We start from the raw sequence: 19,641 nt of genomic DNA on the forward strand, positions 1-19,641 counted from the left end.
GCCTGTGGTTCTCTGTAACAGAAATTCTGCATGCATGTCTGCTGAGGGGAAGTTGTACCGTGCATGGAGCTCACACTGCTCCAGGAGAAATTTTCTTCCTTTGCAAACACCTCTGTATTTGCAACTTTCCAAAAACGGAAGATTTTAGGAAAGATGATGAAACAGAAGACGATCTGCTTGGTCACTCCCAGCCCGCAAGCCTTATGTGACTGAACAGTGCTGGCAGCCATGGGCAAATCTTTTCTCCGAAGTCTGAGAAGCTCCAGGGAGATCCTTTTCTTTACATTTGCCAACAACATGAAAGGCATACTAATAAAGACAATCAAGTGTATTTACAATGGACATATGGACGAAAGGATACCATTACGGAGCATTTTTCGGTGGCTACCCACACTCACCTTCAGTGGTCCCTACACCATGGAAGGTGCTTCTATACCAAAGTACGATGTCAATCTTAAAGATGCTGTAGATCCATACAGCAGATGCCACCATGCCAGTCAAGACGAGAAGCCCTCCTATCAAGTAAGCTTGAAAATCTGGAACTATAAATGATAGCAAAACAAAGCAAATAAATAAAATAGTACTACAAAGAGTCAATTCTACGTGTTACTTACACAGATCTCATTACACATGCCAAATGGAAATATATTAGGTGACCACAAGGACATTTCTTAAGTATTTCTTGATAATTAAGTAACAGGTATGAGTGGTAGAATAATCTGGTCTGGATCATGAATTTGAGGAAGAAGATGTGCTCTTGGCAGAGGGAACAACAGCAATATTTTTAATAACCTATAAGGGAAAAGAATCTGAAAAAAATATGTGTATGTATGACTGAATCACTATGCTGTACACCTGAAACTAACATGACATCATAAATCAACTATACTTCAATAAAATAGAATGAAATTTTAAAAAAGAAAAAGAAAATGTGCTCTTGGGAACCAGGGGAGGAAAATTCTGCAGACCCCCAGCCCCTGATAGAGGATGCAGCATGGCTCTGACCACATGAGGACTGCTCACCTGTCAAAACACACCTGGCCAGGCCCTCTTTAGTCGGAACTAGACTCTCCAGAGGTGGAACCTGAGCATGTTTATTGGGAAAGCTCCCCAGGTGGCTTTGTTGCACACTCTTGATTAGAATACTGTTATAACCAGCTTCTCAGTTACTCAAAGTTGAGCAACAGGACTCCAATCATAAGAGCCATCCATTGCCTCCCCTCAAAGCCATCTCTGCAGCCACAGAGCCAAACACCAACCTCATCTTCTCTGGGCCAACAGAGTCCAGTTTGGGCTCCCATCTACCAGACACTATCTCAGGAAGGGTGTTTACACATACTCTGTTTGGTGAGCATGTTGCTAGGCAATTAAGGCAAAAGCAGTGGGCAGGGGATGAACAAGGAACAAAACCAGTTCCTCTGGAACTCCAAGCCTCTGAAAACATGCTCCTGCCTATCCAAGAAGAGGAACAACACAGCTTTCCCCTTACCACAGCCCAAAGCTGTGCTGCCAAAGAATGAGGCTCTAGGAAGGAGAGAATTAGAAAAGAGGAAGAGGGAGAGAGGAAAATAAATCCTTCTCATTCTTAGAACCCACCACATCTACCACTTCCTTCATTGGCCCCCTTCCAGGTCCTCCGGTCCCCACTAGAAAGTATGTGTGGGTTTGGGAGGGGTGGGGCTTACTGAAGAGCTGATCACAAACTGCCTTAGGCCACACCCTGTTGCAAACATTTTGCAAAGAAATCCCTATACCCACTTGCATGCCTTTAAATACATGCATAATAAAATGCACTGTGTGCCCCCATATCAATCCCTTGCTTAAGTTCCTGCACAGCCATGTGCATTGGTCCTGACCATGTGCTTGAACCACTAGCTTCTTACTATTTGATGACAAATGATTCCCCTCTTCAATTCCCCACTTCTCTTTGTCCTTGACCAGATCTTGGAACAATAGTGACATTCCTTTGGGAGGACTGTGTAGGGAGACCTTTACTGTCCACTTTGGGAATACTGGAATTGTAAATGGTCATGATAAGAAGACCATGTCCATGACATTTACGAGATTCAAAAAGCTCCTGGTAAGTAAATGGAAGTGATGGCCTGAAATTCTTGAGTTGACCATGCACTGCATTCAGGAATATTGATACTATCTGCTCTGTAAATGAGCTAAAAGACAATGAAGTTTTAAATGGAAAATTCATGAATAAGTTCAAAGGAAGTATGAGCTTTGAAACTGAAATAGGTGAAAAACTAACTAAGACATCAGATACTCTATTTAAGTTGGTATTCATCATTTGGGTCCATAGGGCTATCACCAGCCTTAAAGCCTTAAACTGGTAGCTGAGACCATGTGATGAAAAGAAATCCACAGAAGGACACACCCAACCCAAACAACTCTCTGGAGACCCTGCTTCAGATGAACCAAATAAGATTCACATCTGGAGTGTCTTCAACAAAAGTCAGCAAGTGCAGTGGAGAACCTGTAACCTTACTCTGGTCCCAAGTTAACCAATAAGAGAATTGGATTTAAAAGGGTTTGCTCCTAAGAACTTAAGGAAAACAAAATAAAATGCATGCATCCAAAAATATATTGCATGTGAGGTATGAAAGAAGCATTGTTAGGAACAAAGATAAATTTAGTAGGTGTATGTTTCTTAACTGACCTAAAACAAAGGAGGAAAATCCTTCTCCTGTACAATCAGCAGGTGTTAACTGATGACAGCATTAGCTGCTCTGAGCCTGGACTCTGCCTCAGAATCCTGAACACAGTGCTTCCAGTATCTATAAGTCAGAATTGACATAGAAATCTGCACTAGTCATCCTCAGTCTATGTTACTGGCCAATGAACCCAAACTTGTAGGTTGGGGCAGATTTCAGTTATAGCTGCTTCAGGTCTCATGCAATCTCCAAGGCTTCTGACAGTCAGCCTCTTCTCTTTTCTCTGGGGTGAATGGTGAGGTACTCTCTCCAGCAATTTCACCCCTAATGATATTTCACAGGGGAAGACTTTGACCTGAGTACCAGGACAAATTTTCAGAAACTTCTATGGCAGCATGATTTGTTAACAGTCCCAAACCAGAAGCAACTCAAAGGATACATATTTACAGTAGAATGGATACACTGTAATCTAGTTATTTAATGGAGTAGGATTCAGCAAAGAAAAAGAATGAACTGCAGATATGCTACACCACTGATGCATCAGGAAGAGAAGTGACACATAAAAAACATGCAATTCTCTTTAAATAAAGTTCAAAATCAGCACAGTAAGCAGTTGGAAAGGCAGGGCTGCCACATGGGAAGGAAGAATACTGTTGGAGATGTAGAATTTGTACTCACAAAGGGCTGACAGTTGAAGGCATGAGAAGTTGGGTGGTTATCAGGGAGCAGGATGCAGAAAGAGAAGCTCTGATGACAGAATCTCAAGAATCACTTCAGGTGCCATAGAAATGGGATGCACACAACTGATTGGGAGAAAGTGATTCCAAATGACTTTCTATGACAAGGAAAAGCCATGGAGAAGAAGGAAAAAAAGGACAGTGATGGCTGCTGAGCCAAGGCTCCTTCTAAGTGAGGCATCCTAGAGGGCTCCCCATAGTCCAGAGTAAGGAGGGCAGATGTACAGGAAAGGCATCAGTTTGGGGAGGACGGCAGCATGAACTTTGCCTCCAGATTATGGAAGTGGGGTGCGGAAAGACCACACTCAGGACAGCAGGTGCTATGGAACCACACCTACTGATGGCTATTCAAAGAGAAGGATGGACACTCATGGGGGCAGGGACCTGACACATTTGCTGGCTCAACAGAGCAACCACTGAACCACCATTTTACATTAAGTTCTAGAAAAATATTTCTAGTAAGACTTTAGCTATATGCATGCAAGCATGGGTTGCACTGATCCTTAAGGGATGCTGGTAAATCCAAGCTCTCTCTCTTGTGTGTAGCTATCAAAAAAAAGTTGATATTAATAGAATTTTTTAAAAAGCTGTCTGATAAACCACATACCAACCTCTTACAAGGTATTTCAAACACTTGCCATGAAATGTGAAGAACTTAAAGCTGTTCTCAAGATGATGATTTAATTCTTCTCTATCTACTCTCTGGTTCCAAACCCTCCAACGGATAATCAACACATTCTCTATAGTGTTAAGTGTACAATACACATACACACATGGAGTTTGAAGCCCTCCTGCTTAAATATAAGAATTCAGCCTCTAGAAATAATTTTACAATTACATGATAAAAATATACATTGGCATTTTCTTTCTATATCGCATGATTTATAATCACCTTTAAGCTGAAAAACCACAAGAACATGATTATAAAAGTTGAGCTAGGAGGTTTAATAAAGACTTCTGTTTTCTAGAATTTTGATGCACAAAATCTCACTGTATATCAATACGGCACTTTCTAATGACACGCTAGTGAAGTCATAGCCTGACTCCAAGAACATTATCAGATGGAAATGAGGTTTTTCCCTAGATTTTCTATTGACTTTCCCTATTTCATACCACTCGGCTGCCTCACACCAAACATTTAATGTCACTCCTTTTTCACATGCGTTTCCTCCCCACTGGAACATTACCTGGGAGTTTTAATATAAAGTAAGCGGCAGACACTCCAGCATGGCATGTGAAAGGGTGGCCATAATCTTCCATTTTCACTTCTAAGAAGGTTATGTTCACGGTATAAAAAATATGTTCTGGAAAAATGGTGTGGTTTCTATAAAAGAAAAGAGCCAATCATTACTACTTATGTGAGTTACATTTACCCAACATATTTTATAACCTTTTGTCTGGAGAATAAAGTTCTTTCCTGGAAAACACTTGGAGCCATCACTTTACACTAAGAATGCCCCCACTGGGAGTTCCCACTGTGGCTCATCAGTAACGAACCTGACTAGTATCCATGAGGATGTGGGTTCAATCCTTGGCCTCGCTCAGTGGGTTAAGGATCCAGTGTTGCCATGAGCTGTGGTATAGGTCACAGACGGGGTCCGAATCCCATGTTGCTATGGCTGTGGCTTCAGCTACAGCTCTGACTCAACCCCTAGCCTGGGAATTTCCATATGCGGCAGATGCAGCCCTAAAAAAAAAAAAAAAAAAAAAAAAAAAAAAAAAAAAAAAAAAGCAGAAGAAAGATTTATTTGAGCCTATATTAGGTTCCAGATATAAGTGAAATCATATGGTATTTGTCTTTCTCTTTCTGAGTTACTTCACTTAGTATGAGAGTCTCTAGTTCCATCCATGTTGCTGCAAATGGCATTATTGTGTTCTTTTTTATGGTTGAGTAGTATTCCATTGTGTATATATATATATATACACACCACATCTTCTTAATCCAATTGTCCATCAATGGACATTTAGGTGAAAATCATGGACATGGAGAACAGACTTGTGGTTGCCAAGAGGGAGGGGGAGGGAGTAGGAGGGACTGGGAATTTGGGGTTAATAGATACAAACTATAGCCTTTGGAATGGATAAGCAATGGGATCCTGCTAAACAGCACTGGGAACTCTGTCTGGTCACTTGTGATGCAGCATGATAATGTGAGAAAAATAGAATGTATACATGTATGTGTGAATGGGCCAACTTTCTGTGCAGCAGAAAATTGACAGAACACTGTAAATCAGCTATAATGGAAAAAATAAAAATCATTATAAAAAAGAAGCAGAAGAAAAGAAAAACACCCACTCAATTCCTTCCTGAACTCGTTTGGATTCACTGTAGTAATTATCCACCAAAGTGTTATTGACCCTCCAGCAGCGTGGATTCGTGTTATCCCGCGAGTCTGTTATATTGCAGTCCACGATGAGGGTGGAGCCTGTAAGATCAAACTCATAAACATATGATGAAAACTCTACCCCAAATGACCTGCTTAGCAGAGGCACCTTGCTTCTGAGAACTGAGTGACTTTCAATTACCAAAACTTCCCCCTGAGGTCAATGTTTATCCACTTTATTCTCTCCCCGGACAGAGATGACAAGGACAAGAGGCCCGCCAAGATGCCTAGGGTACAGACATAGGAATAAGCTGCCAAATGCCACTAGTTTCACTTCAATGTTTCCCACAATGTCAGGGACACAAAAGCTACATCTTCTCTTTGTACTCTTGCAAAAAGCCTCACAGTTTACAAAGTGTGGCACATACAATTTCTCTTTCAGTCTTTCTGTCGTCAAAGCACTCCTACAAGGCAGAAAAGAGGTGGTTCTATCATCTCCGTCTTACAGAAGAGAACACTGAGCTTCTTACAGATCAAGTGACTTGCCCAAGATCACACATCAGAGGAAGGAATGAAACATGAACTCTGGTTTTCTAATTCCAAACCCAGTGATAGTTCTACTTCATCATTTGCCACCTTACACTTCCAACTCTTTCCCTTATTCTGTCTCCGCACACTTTGCTAAATTATATTTACTGAATTTATATTTCAATTCTTTTGCCCCAAGAATCTAATACAGTTCATGTATCTACTACGTAAAAAAAAAAAGTACTATACTTCTAAGTAGTCTACTTTAAGGTTTTTTTTTTTTTTTTTTTTTTTTTTTTGGTCTTTTTGTCTTTTTAGGGCTGCACCTGAGACATATGGAGGTTCTCAGTCTAGGGGTCTAATTGGATCTGTAGCCACCAATTAGTAAATTTTTAGTAAATCTTGAATTCTGGTGTCATATCTTCCCATCTAGTTCTTCTTCATTAAAAGTGTCTTAACTCGTTCAATCTTTGCATTTTCATGCCGATGTTACAATCAACATATCAAATTCTACAAAAACCAAAATCTGCTGGGGTTTGACTTTCTTCCTCAAAACAAAGAAAAAGTGTTCAGGATTTCAGCCTTGAATGTGTTGTTTCTACAGGTTTCTAAAAATAGATTCTTCAAAATTAAAGACATTCTCTTCCATACCTAACTTTAAAAGAGTTTTTTTGTTTTTAATAATGAATTTCTTGTTCAAGTTTTCCAAATGACTTTTAGGTATTTATGAGGTAAGTGTATTACTTTTCTCCTTTAGTTTGTTTATGCAAAAGAAAAGGATGAAACTACTTTGCATTGTTCCATATAACCCAAATTTAGTTCTTTATGTATATTGTTAAAATGTATGTATGTTATTTTGCTAGTAATTTGCTTTAAATTTTTCGTCTGTGTTTATGAATGGGATTTGGCCTGAAATTTTCCTTTGTAATAATATCTTTGTTGGGTTTGAGTGTCAAGGTTTTCCTGACCTAATAAAATGAGTCAAGGACTGCTTCCTCTTTTTCGCCCCTCTGAAACAATTTGTTGAAAACTGATGTTCTTTCTTACTTTCTTTATTAAATATTTTGTGGAATTCTCCAGTAAAGCCAACTGAATCTAGAATTTTGTTTGTGGGAAGATTTTAAATTTATTTAACAGTTATATGACTATCTTCCTCTCTCAAGGCTTACATCTCTTCTCAGTTATCGAAACACCATGGCTAGACTTTTCAAAGACAGGAGAGGGGAAGAAATTTAATTAGGATACTTAATAACAGGCGCACTTATCTTTTCTAGGTGTAAATGAAATCCACTAGGGTATTCACATGGAGACTGATATGCAGACAAATATCCTTTATTATGAGAATTACAGTTTCCTTGAAAATTCGGAACTGAAGTGTTCTCCTTAAATCATGTTGGTCCATAGCCTATAAAACAAATTATATCTCCTTTCTAATTCTATTTGTTGTTGTTGTTGTTTTCTTATAATAACTTCATTATTTTTTACTCTTATCTTTGTGGAATGAACCATCAGCCACATTTCAAGAACTTTGACATGTTCTCTCTGCCATAATTTTCTAAATACTCTGTACCTCTGGCTTTGGCTTTAATCTAACCAAGAAAGTTAATAATTAGAAGATGAATTTGTTGTTGCTTAACTTTTTTAATTAGTGGATTTTGTTTTTGTTGGATTTGTCATTGTTTTGACTTTAGCCGTAAATTTCTAGACTAACTGCATTGTGATTATACCATATAGTGTGTATAATTTCCTCTTTTGGGACTCTGAGTTCTTCACTGATAATTATGAGTGTTATCTAGTAAATATATTAGTCTTACTATATTACTAGACCATTTTAGATCCTTATTTGACTAGAAAATTTGCCAAAACCAGAGTATATTATAATTTCCCACTATAATTGAAACACTTGTATTGTCTTGTGGTATTGTCCTTGTATTTCTAAGAGTTCAGGTTTATATACATAATTTTTCTTTTTTATGGCTGCATCTGCAACTTTTGGAAGTTCCTGGGCTAGGGGTCAAATCGGAGCTGCAGTTGTGGCCTAAGCCACAGCCAGGGCAGCACTGGATCTGAGCCATATCTGCAAACGACATGGCAGGTTGTGGCAATGCTGGATCCTTAACACACTGAGCAAAGCCAGGGGTCATATCCCCATCCTCACAGAGACAGTATCAGGTCTCTAACACCTAGCCACAGCAGTAACTCCAGCTTTATATAATTTGATTCACAGCTATTTGACACATAAAATTTTTTATTTGGGAGGTATAATTTTTATTTGTATAAAATGATTCAATCTGTCATTTGCCTTTTTGCTTTGAAAGATATATTATCAGATTGAAAGATAAACATTGCAAATCTGATTTCTTTGTATTGCTTACTGTATGCAAACATTATGGATAACTTGCTTATGTATTGATTATTTAATCATCTAGGTCATGTATTCTTAGATTTGTATCTTTTGCGGAGATACAGATTAGACTTTAATATGCAACTCAACTTGATTGTCTGTCTTCTAAAAAGGACTTTTTTCTTTAGAAGCTACTCAACATGTTTTTACTAGTGATTACTTTTAATTTAAAAAATAACTTGATTCCTTTTTTCCCATTTAGATTACAAAATTAGGCAATGTTTATTGATTCCTTCCTATGTAAAATAAGGAATATAACATAGTAACTTCCCTTACTCCTTTCATATACTTCCTAGTGTGAGATAATGTAACACAGAACTCTTGATCGACATTACTTAATAGCAATTTGATGTTATGTATCATATCTTTCAAGACCTATTGGTCTTTGCATAAATAGATTTACAATAATATTTAGACTTCTAGTGATTGCTGCCAGACTTTTCACATCACAAATTCCTCAGCCTTCAGCTCTGTGATTTTTTACTTTGATACTTCTCCAGATTGGCTCAGGTATATCCAAAGTGGGGAACTGGATGTGTATAGGATGTGTCTTGATCATTGAAGTTCAAAAAATCCCAAGGATATGTGGACATAATGATTTGGGCGCTTAGTGATTTCAATGGCTTCAATAACTTTACTTACCAGGTTTTACTTCAATTGAATTGTTTTTAGGATACATGATCTTAGGGATTCTTCTTCCATTTCCCACTCTTTCTGCTAAGAAACCATACACACATGAAATTGTATTAGAAATATCCCCAAATACTCGAATGCAGTAGTACATAAGGAAAACATGACAAAGAGCAGACTTTCAATAAACATTGGTCAAGAAAAAACAAAATTCACGGTGTCAAAAATATCACACCATATATGCATATTTTTAAAGCAGAAATCATTGAATTGCTAAGGAAAAAAAATCATCTAAAATCTGGGCTACCAAGAGAGTTTACTTCACCATTATATGTTGGACATGAATATAAACTGATGAGATTGTATAGTAAATTCTCATTGCCTAATCATTCCATACACTTTTTTTTTTTTTGGCTTTTTAGGGCCACACCTGTAGCATATGGAGGTTCCAAGGCTAGGGGTTGAATTGGAGAATTAGAGCTACAGATGCCAGCCTACACCACAGCCACAGCAATGCAGGATCCAAGTCACCCCTGCAACCTACACCACAGCTCCCGTCAACGATGGATCCCTAACACACTGAGCGAGAGCAGGGATCAAACCCACATTCTCATGGATACTAGTCAGGCTCATTACCCCTGAGCCACATGGGAACTTTCTCCATACACTTCTCAAGCAGTGGCAATTAGCAAAGCTCTGGCCTGAGTCCTAGAGAGAAATAGTGACCCTAACAGTCTATCCTCAGCTCTACTTTTTCATTCTCCAACCCTGCTCTTCCCAATTCTTCACAGTTCTTCCTCTCCTGTTATTCTTCAGTTTTATCATTCCTCCACCCCACTTTACAACTGTATTCCTCTCCACCCCTTTTTCTCCATATCTTCCCTTATATATTTTTATACCAATATTTAGCAATCACCCTCTAAATCCCACATTCCTCCTCTATATTTGGGGTGGGAAGTGGAAAAGTTTGAGGGAACCTACAAAAATGCAAAAATATATGTCCTTCATGATGGCAATAATTGCACATTCTATAAACTCAGTTTGTCCCCAAAAGAAGTCATCACTGGCCAGTTAATGTACCACCTTCTCCTCTATCACACACATTGAAAATCTTGAAGTCATTCTAAGTAAGCGCTTTTTTCCCCACCCTCTTCAGTTGATCATCATAAAGCCAAACGAATTTTACCTCTTAACATTTCTCAGTCTGTGCCTCCTTCTTAATTTCTAAGCCCTATTTTCTACTCTCTACTCTTTCCCCCAGAACTCTCATTCACATCCACCTCTTCAATTATTATCTAATGGCCAAGGACTGTGGAAGTAGTATCTCTAAGCTCCAGACCTGTATAGGCCCTGGCCTCCTTGACATCTCATGTCACCAAGTAGTCAACTTACCATGACCAAACTCATGCTCTCACTTCTAAATCCAGTTTTCCTCCAGAGAGTTATCTTATTCCCTTGAAGAAGAATCACCATCCAAAAGGCTCAATGTCTTTGACCTCACTACATCCATCAGTCCATATTCAACACAACATTAAGGTGGGTTTTACCTCCCAAAATGTCTTGAATCAATGCATCTCTCTCCATCTTTAGGGCCAGTGTGTTACCTATGCCTATCTAATGATTCATTTGCATTTCTGCACCTGCCCCCCCCCCATAAGCACTATTCTTACCTCCATAGCCATCGTTCTGTGCACAGAAGCCAAATCTGTCTTTCAGAAATGTAAACAAATCACGCTATTCTTCTGCTTTCAACCCCTCTGGCTGCTTCCCATTGTCCTTAGAAGAAAATCCATACACCCAACTTTGGACTGCATGTCCCTACCTAATGTTGGCCCCCAAATGCTTCTCCAGTCTCATTACCTACCATGATCTCCCTCACTCAGTATCATTCCAGCCAACCTTCCTACTTTCCATTCTTCAGACACATCATAGTCTGACTTGTTATAAGCCTTCACTTCAGCTGCCCCCTCAGTCTGGAAAAATCTCACTCATTTCATCACTTAATGCTTCCTGATGATCAGTATAACTATTGTCAGGAGGCGTTCCTTTACCCACTGCCTTCTCAACAGGCTCTTCTCTGTTTGATCTCCTATTTTCCTTTCTGTCATTGCCTTAATCTCCTTGGCAATTTTATATCTCAGTATTGGATTATCTGATCAACCTCTGCCTCCCCTTTCTGCTCAGACTTTGAAGCTCCATCAGAGAGGTGGTCATGGCTATTTGCCTCACCATTGTGGTCTTTCTGCCCAGCACAGGACCTGGCCTTATTTGGGCACTCAGTATAAAGTCACTAAATTACTGCCTAAAGAAGAATCTCTTTCTACCTAAGAACCACTCCACCCAAGAAATGTGTGTCCAGAATTGTGATGTTGTAGTAGCTTCCTACATGGTCTCCAGGACTCAAGACCCTCTTTAACTCATTCTTAAACCATCTCAGGACTGATCTCGCCCATCACAAATGCAGCTTCAAGACTCTGCACTTGCATTCATCCAAGGGCTCTTCAGGAGCTATATGGTGAAGCTTGCATATGATGCCCTCCTCCCCTTGAAATTTCCCCTGTTTGACTCCATGGTCTCAGCTCCCAGCACTCCTTGGTTCACAGTTCTTCATGCCCCAACAAAATTACTTAGGTCCAACATGAACTACAATGGTAGACACTTCTATGCTTTGTCTTAGACTCTTATCTCTGCCCCTCCTCCCTCTTCTTTGCTTCTATAAATCCTATTCATCCTTCAAAATTCAGCTGAGAAGATATTTCCTCTTGGAAGCCTTCCAAGATCATTTAATTACTTGCCAACTGCATGACTACTTCTGTTTTTTTGTTTTGTTTTGTTTTTTTTGCTGCTGCACAGACACTGTCTATAACTCTTTTTTTTAACCACATAATGCTAAGATGATCCATTTATATTTCAGCTCCTCTACAACCAGGCTAAGAGCTTCTCAATAGAAGAAATATTTTTTAAAATGTTTTAATGATCAGGTTTTAACCAATTTGACATGTAATAGATTGTAAATAAATGTTTATTGCAATAATATAAAATATAGATTACTGGACTCAATGATCTCTTGAGGTAGCCTTCATTTTGCCACTGGAATTTCACTTTATAAAAAATTCCCTTAACTACCAATGTAAGACTAAGGCATAAGAGTAGTCAACCATTCAGTTAATCAATAGATCTGCACCTCATCTAGGCTAGGCCCTGAGCTACATGTTAGGGATTCAACTGTGAACAAGACAAGGTGCTACTTTTGGAGACATGTCAGTTATCATAAATTCCAAGGGCATAAAAATCATAAAAACCTAATACAATTAAGTTTCTTAAGGGTTCCTGGTGGGAAGCAGGAAGCTACTCATGCTGAACACATCCCCCAAAAGAGCCACATTATAAAGAAATTGCTAAATATCCCCCTGTATTTTGAACTCTGGCAGAAATCAGTGATAAACACGAAGGTCCAGGTCAAAGAAATACTTTGCCCTCCATTCCTTCTATTTATAGTAAATTAGAAAACAGCTCTACTGAAAGAAGAGCAAAGGCAACACAGAAATATCCTTGTTGAATGTGCTCGGAAGAAGAAAGGCTCGAAGGCCTGGGCCCTGGCCCTGTTTCTCTCACTAACCAGCTTTGTAATCATCAGTAAGTCACTTCCCTTCCTGGTTTCTATAAAGTTAATGGCTTGAGCTAAATTATTCTTAGGGTGTCTTCTACCCCTAAGATTCTGCTGTCAAGTCTCCAGGTCTCACGTGAAAGAAAACTGGCTGCTCTGGGCTGAGAACTGAAGCCCTATGAGCATTAGGTGTCCTGGAACCAAGTTCAAGGGCATTGAACTCAGCTGTGCCTGAAGCAGGAGAGGCTGAAGCTGGAATGGCACACACAATAGTCACACCAGCGAAGGTGGTGGGAAGAAGAGCCGTATCAGTGACATCTGCCACTGGCTGAACACTTGTACTTTTCCAGGTGTTGCAGGAGCTACTCCATTTACATGGTCTCATTTCCTTTCTAGGAATAAACCAAGAGTTTTGAGTCTTGTGTTTTGTTTTGTTTTGTTTTGTTTTCAGATGAGAAAATTAAACTTCTCTTTCAATCCACTCTTCCTACCCTCTCATTCTACTAATGATGAGTTGGAGAGCCTCAAACCTTCAGGAAAATCTAGATCAAGAAAGGCTTCTGCCCAAAGCCATACATCTCACACAAAGCTAAGAGGCAGTTAAGCTGATGGATATGAGTGTACTTACTGATATCCACAGAAATGCTATTTAAAATGGTATGCTGTTTCTCTGCGTACGTGAGCTTGGCTTGACATGCGTAGTTCCCTCTGTCCTCTGCTGAGACATTCTTCACCAGAAGCTTTTTTTCCTTAGAGATAAACCGCTCTTCTTTAATCTCTTTACAATCCTAAATTTAAAAACGATTCAATTCAATGACTATTTGGGGATCTCAGTTACATTCCTGATTAGCACCATCCATGAACAATGGAGAGACAAGAAAGCTATCTGCTCTCTAGACCTTGTGTAAATTATAATCTAACTGAAGGTATATATAAAAAACACTATGGTGATTTTTTTAAGGTAATTTCTTTTTTTAATTTTTTTTATTACTCAAATGTATTTATCACATCTATAGTTGTATAATGATCATAACAATCTGATTTCACAGGATTTCCATCCCACAGCCCAAGCACCACTACGGTGATTTGACAAAGACTATTCTACAGGCTACAATGACTGCTATAAATATGAAGCCAACTAGGAGTTGGAAGGAGAGAAGCTTATGCAGGCTGGAAGGAAGACCTTGTGGAGGAGGATTAGGCTTGGTCCATAAAAGAATCTGGCAGGAGAATGTGATCTGGCAGGAAAGTCCTCCACCACCGGGAGCCCATAACTCCCAAGGGACCACCATCTAATGGTGCCAAGCCCCTGGAGAGACCACAAGACCACAAGGAAATAAGGAGTGCCTCCTCTGTGTTTTGGGCCCAATCACAACTTCTCCACCCTTCAGGGTTGGACTTTAGCGAGGTCTAAAGTAATTCTTTTTTTTTTTTAAGGGCGTATGGAGGTTCCCATACTAGGGGTTGAATTGGAGCAGCAGCTGCCGACCTACACCACAGCTCATGGCAATGCTGAATCCTTAACTCACTAAGCGAGGCCAGGGATCGAACCAGCACCCTCATGGATACTAGTCAGGTTTGTTAACAACTGAGCCATGATGGGAACTCCCCAAAGTAATTCTTTGCCAACATTCTATTTGGAGGCTTGAGCAGTGATTAAAGGATGCAGGCAAGGATTTTAATGAGTAAATGTCATTTCATTTCTTAAGTCACCCATGCTTCCACCACATCAAGAAGGAAATGGTCTCACACAAACTAACTTGAAGACTGGTCAGTGTCAGGAAGGCCTTTCTCATTTGTCATTCTCAGTCACCAACCAGAGGCAGACGTTATCTTGTAAGCTCACATTGCCATGCTAATTGATTCTTCCATCTTAGAGGCCCATTTCTTAACTCTTTCTCAAATCTTTTCCCTTTTCTTCAGGAAGGGCTGATCTACAGAATTATGTCTTGATAACTGAGTTCATTTATTCATTCAAATATTTGTCCCTGTCCTTGGCTAGCATGGTGAGAAGCCCTGGTTATGCAGGAATAAGGTGCAGTCCCCATGCTCAGAATACTAGCAGTCATTATAAGAGAGAAGTTAAATGTACAACCCCTGATTAAACAAAGATGTAATTGTCCAAGTTTTGATCTCTCTCCTCACTGAGTCAGCCACAGTCAGAACCCATTCTCCACTAGTGGAACAGCCCAAATGCATCCATCTTGGAAGGTGAAGCTCAATAAGACCAAAATGAACATTTTCTGTATTTATGACATAGCCTATTTCTCTGTAAACACCCTAAGGGGAATACCAATTATAATCAGATAACTGCTTACCAAGCAGAATGAGAATTACTAAAAAGTCAGACTCTGATAATGTGAATGAGGTTGCCATCTTTCAAACGGGGACAAACAAAGTGTGAGTGTTTGAATTATGGACCCCTTATCCCTGGGTGGGGCTTGGATAGGCCAATCTCTGGGGCTGTGTTTCTATGCTGCCAATCTTTTTTTTGGCCACACCAGTGGCATGTGGAAGTTCCTGGGCTAGGGATCGAACTGGTGCCACAGCAGCAACCCAAGTGACAGCAGTGACAGTGCCAGATACTTACTTACCCTGCAGAGCCACCAGGGAACTCCTATGCTTCCCAACCTCATCAGTCCTCTTTCTGACTGACTCATTCAAGAGGAACAGATATTTAATAATATTAAAGTTTAGCTTCGATAGCAGAAGAGCCATTCTGTCCCTTTGCAATAATCAGGGCTGCTTCAGTTGTAATTCCCTGGGACATTATTTTAGAGCCTCGATTCTCAGAAGGCTTTGATTTTTAGTTAAAACTTTGTGGATGAGATCTCCCCAATGAGATTTTAAATAATTAGTAGCAATAAGAGCGGACAACATTTGAAAGTGTTTTATCTTTCAAGCACAAAAAGAATACTCCTGTTCTCATGTGTACAATGGCTCAGAGGCACAAAATAGCCAAGAGCATTCTAGCTAAGCTGTAGTGGTTATAAGAAAAGAAAAAAAGAAAAGACAGGAAAAGAAAAGACAGAGATAAGGACATTCATTGCCACATTCCTTGTAAGAGAGGAAAATGGAAACTAAATGAAAGTGAAATATATAACGAAAAGGATCAACAAAGGCAAAAACTGGTTTTTGAAAGGAGTAATAGAACAGAAAAATCTCTAATGAGACTAATCAAATGACAGAGAGAGGGAGTGTGTGTGTGTGGGGGGGGGGACACATTGTAATAGGGATTAAAAGGTGAACAGAACTGCAGAAGCAGACATGATGATGATAATTTCATGCCAGAATATCTGAAACATGGAAGAAAATGAAAATTTCCTAGTAAACAAAATCTTACCAAAACCCATTCAAGAATAAATAAGACTGTTGTCGAATCCCATCACCATTAAAGAATTTAATCAGTGGGTGAGAACCTACCCACAAAGAGAACTCATGGTTGTACGGGCAAGTGCTAACAAGCAGAGCTGTGGGAAAACTAATTCGAATATTAAATACCTAGCACAAGCTCCTCCATGCCAAGGATTATGACTTATGGGTTGTCATCTGCCAGTACAGTCAAGAAAAGAATGTTTCAAGGTGAAAACACAGGTATAGAAAGGTGAGTATAGGATGCCCTGTTTACATAAAAAAGGAAGGACTAGAATGCATAGTTTTACTTGCTTGTATGGCATTACACCAGGATAAGGCAAAGCCTGCAAGGAAGTAATAACAGCAGAACCACAAGTCAAGAAAACTGAGATGGGCCCAGGCAAATATGTGTCAGGAATGGGGAGACTCTCCAGAGCATGACTTCTTATAAATCATGCACTGCACACTCAAACGAACAGACTACTCAACTAATTTTAATTAAAAAGAAGGATGAAGGATAGTCTGAAAAGAAAGAATAATTAGGAGAGGGTAGATATAAATCATAAGCTATTACAAAGCTCTAGTAAACGTAAATTAAAAAATAACTAATAAGCAGGATACAATTGTCAGTAGCAATTAGCTAACAAGTCCATCTTGGATACACAAATCTCTTTGCCAGTTCTGCTTGAAAAGGTACAAGTTTAAAAAAAAAAAAAAGGCAAGTGGGTTTTAAAGAAGAGGAAGGAAAATATCAACAGGATTTTTTTTTTTTTTTACCTTATACCACTTGATTGAATTCAAAACAAAACTGTTCGGGAAGTTCAGATAACATATAAGAATATCATCTTTTCCAACGTGTAGGATTTGTTTGTACTCATCTGCTACATTTGGTTGACTCTTTTTAGAAGTACGACACCAATGCTTTTGAAACACAGTTAGGTTGATTTGCATTCTGGGGCAGATGTTTGTGTCACTGTAAGAAAACAAGTCAAAAGCTTGTAAATTCAATCATAAAACCAAATGACCCTGTTCATCTCCAAATATTTCCAAGTCCTCTTCCAGGCACTATGCAAATCTTCTGCCTCAAACAAGACAACATGCATCTCACAAGCCATTAATTACAAAAAGAAAAAATTATGTTTAGATGGTGGAAACATTGGAGGACATCTTAACCAAATGATCAAAATGAACATCACCAAGGAGGGGCAGGTGAGCTCCAACTGTCTGAGTTTGCTGAGAAGAACTCAAACCCCTTCTACTACTCCAGCTAAGAAGTCTCAGCCTGAACCTACTCATGAAGAACTACCTGGCAAACCCAAATTAAGAGACACAATATAAAAAAATTGCCTGTACTCCTTAAAAATGTCAATGTCACGCACGCACACAAAGCCGAAGATCTGTTCCAGATGAAAAGAGATACATGACCACCAAATTGCAATGGATGGGGAAAAGGAAGAAAACATTTATAAACGTCATCATAGAGAAGATTGCTAAAACTAGAACGTGAACTGGGGAGCAGATAAAAGTACTATGGTGGTTAAATTTCCTGAATGTGGTAACTATTCTGTGTTGATGTAAGAGAATATTCAATGGGGTGAATGTGGCAACATGTTAAATAGCAGAGAAACTAGATAAAGGATAGATGGGAATTCTTTACACTATTCTTGCAAATGTAATGTGATTTTGAATTATTTCAAAGTGTATAGTTCACTAAATATGTACATATCTGTATGTCAAAGATTTATGGGAATTTGTGTTTATTTTCTTCCATGACGGACAGTACTGACATCTACCTTCTAGAAAAGATTGTTTTGCTCCATTTCACAGCTCCCGGATTTAAATATTTTAAATCCAGCCTGGATGTCCAGATGAATTTGTGGGACACAAAATCTTTAACTCTGGTTATTGAATAACCTGGAGGAAACAGGAGAGCAGACCTCCACAAGACATCGGCAACTGGTCTCCAGTGTGAGTGAAGCTGTAGGAAGGGATTGCTGGCTCTTCCACATGTGTGTCACTGAGTAATCTTGAACCTGAGTCCATCATAGGGAAATGAGGACTTTGGTGGGAATCATAGAGGGGGTGGCCATCCTGAAACCCAGAAGGGGCTGGAAAATACCAAAGAACCACACAAGAGGGGGAATATTGCTACATTTCTGGAGTACCTACTTCATACAGGATCTTGGGTAAATTTTACTTCAACCCTCTCAGGTTGGCTTTACTCCCACTTTGCGGATAAGAAAGCCATGGTTCATGGAGGTCAAATAATTCACCAAGGTCATACACGTTAGTGAGGGAGGATAACAAAATCTGGACCCTCAGCCAACATTTGGTCCAGAGATGTATTTTTTTTAATATTTTTAATTGAAGCATAATTGATTCAGATTATATTGGTTTCAGTTGTACAACATAGAGATTTAATATTATTATACATTATACTCCCTTTAACGTTGTTAGAAAACAATGGCTATATTTCCCTGTACTGTAGGATATAACTTCATCACTTATCTATTTTATGCATAGTAGTTTGTAGCTCTTAATCATATATCCCCACCTGTCCCCTCCCTCCCTCTCCCCACAGGTAATCACTAGTTTGTTGCCCTAACTGCGAGTCTGTTTCTGTTTTCTTATACTCATTCATTGTATTTTCTAGATTCCACATATAAGTGATAATGTGTTTTAATTAGGACACACACAGAAGACTTATTTGGTAGTTAACCACACATACATACACATACATGCACACAGGCCTATTTAGAGGTTATCTTGAAAGGTGGGAAAATGGACTTGCACTGAATAGACTGCATCCTTTTGGTGAGGCATATGCTTTCCATTCCATCACAGTCCCCACCAGGCTCAAGTATCTCCCACCAGACCTGTGCCATTTACATTACTTCCTAGCATAGGGCTTTCTATGCTAGAGAGTAATGTAACCATTGTTAGGCATGGTATATGGTTTTCCGGTTTTATATGACTACCTTGTCCCTATTGAGAAAACCAGATTCAGCTTCTCAACAATAATCATTTCCTGCACTTATTTATTTACATTGTTTTTATTTGGTTCTCCAGTTACACATTTTTTAAAGCCTGGAAAAGTACATAACATATGCATAACATAACATAAGCATCTTGAAGTTTTGTCACTGTTAAATTTCTATAGCAGATCCCTTACCAACAAATGATCAAAGGAGAATTATCCCTGTCTGGATTTGCCACCTATCACAAAGCCATTTGGCATTCCAAGAAAGACAGCAGCCTTCATATTGGGATAAACAGGCTTTGTAATGGGGTCTGGTCTATGGCATCATTTCAATAGGAAAAATGTATTTTGTATTCCAACAACTGATTTACAAATCTATTTTGTTTAAAAGCCTGTTAATTGACACTATCTTGTAATA

The 19,641-nt window shown here is 39.1% G+C and overlaps 1 protein-coding gene across 5 annotated transcripts in view; it reads right to left on the reverse strand.

Moving 5' to 3' along the window:
- Window positions 1–19,641, reverse strand: part of IL1RL2 (interleukin 1 receptor like 2) — a 32,650-nt gene that overhangs the window by 10,797 nt on the left and 2,212 nt on the right. For 3 of the 5 annotated variants that reach the window (XM_021087122.2, XM_021087125.2, XM_085016104.1), the window contains 6 exons: window positions 17,021–17,216; window positions 13,518–13,677; window positions 9,295–9,369; window positions 5,693–5,822; window positions 4,585–4,721; window positions 399–542 (listed from right to left, as the gene is read on the reverse strand). In XM_021087122.2, coding sequence (XP_020942781.2) covers window positions 399–542; window positions 4,585–4,721; window positions 5,693–5,822; window positions 9,295–9,369; window positions 13,518–13,677; window positions 17,021–17,216 — 842 coding nt within the window. Of the gene's footprint in view, window positions 1–398; window positions 543–4,584; window positions 4,722–5,692; window positions 5,823–7,509; window positions 7,654–9,294; window positions 9,370–13,517; window positions 13,678–17,020; window positions 17,217–19,641 lie in introns of all 5 variants that reach the window. The other 2 variants (XR_014839656.1, XR_014839655.1) reach the window with 2 other exon arrangements.

The sequence above is a fragment of the Sus scrofa genome, chromosome 3, assembly GCF_054392235.1.
Source record: "Sus scrofa isolate SSC_HxYL_T2T_F1_AM1 chromosome 3, Sscrofa_HxYL_maternal_Yorkshire_Landrace_v2.0, whole genome shotgun sequence".
Classification (NCBI taxonomy): Eukaryota; Metazoa; Chordata; class Mammalia; order Artiodactyla; family Suidae; genus Sus; species Sus scrofa.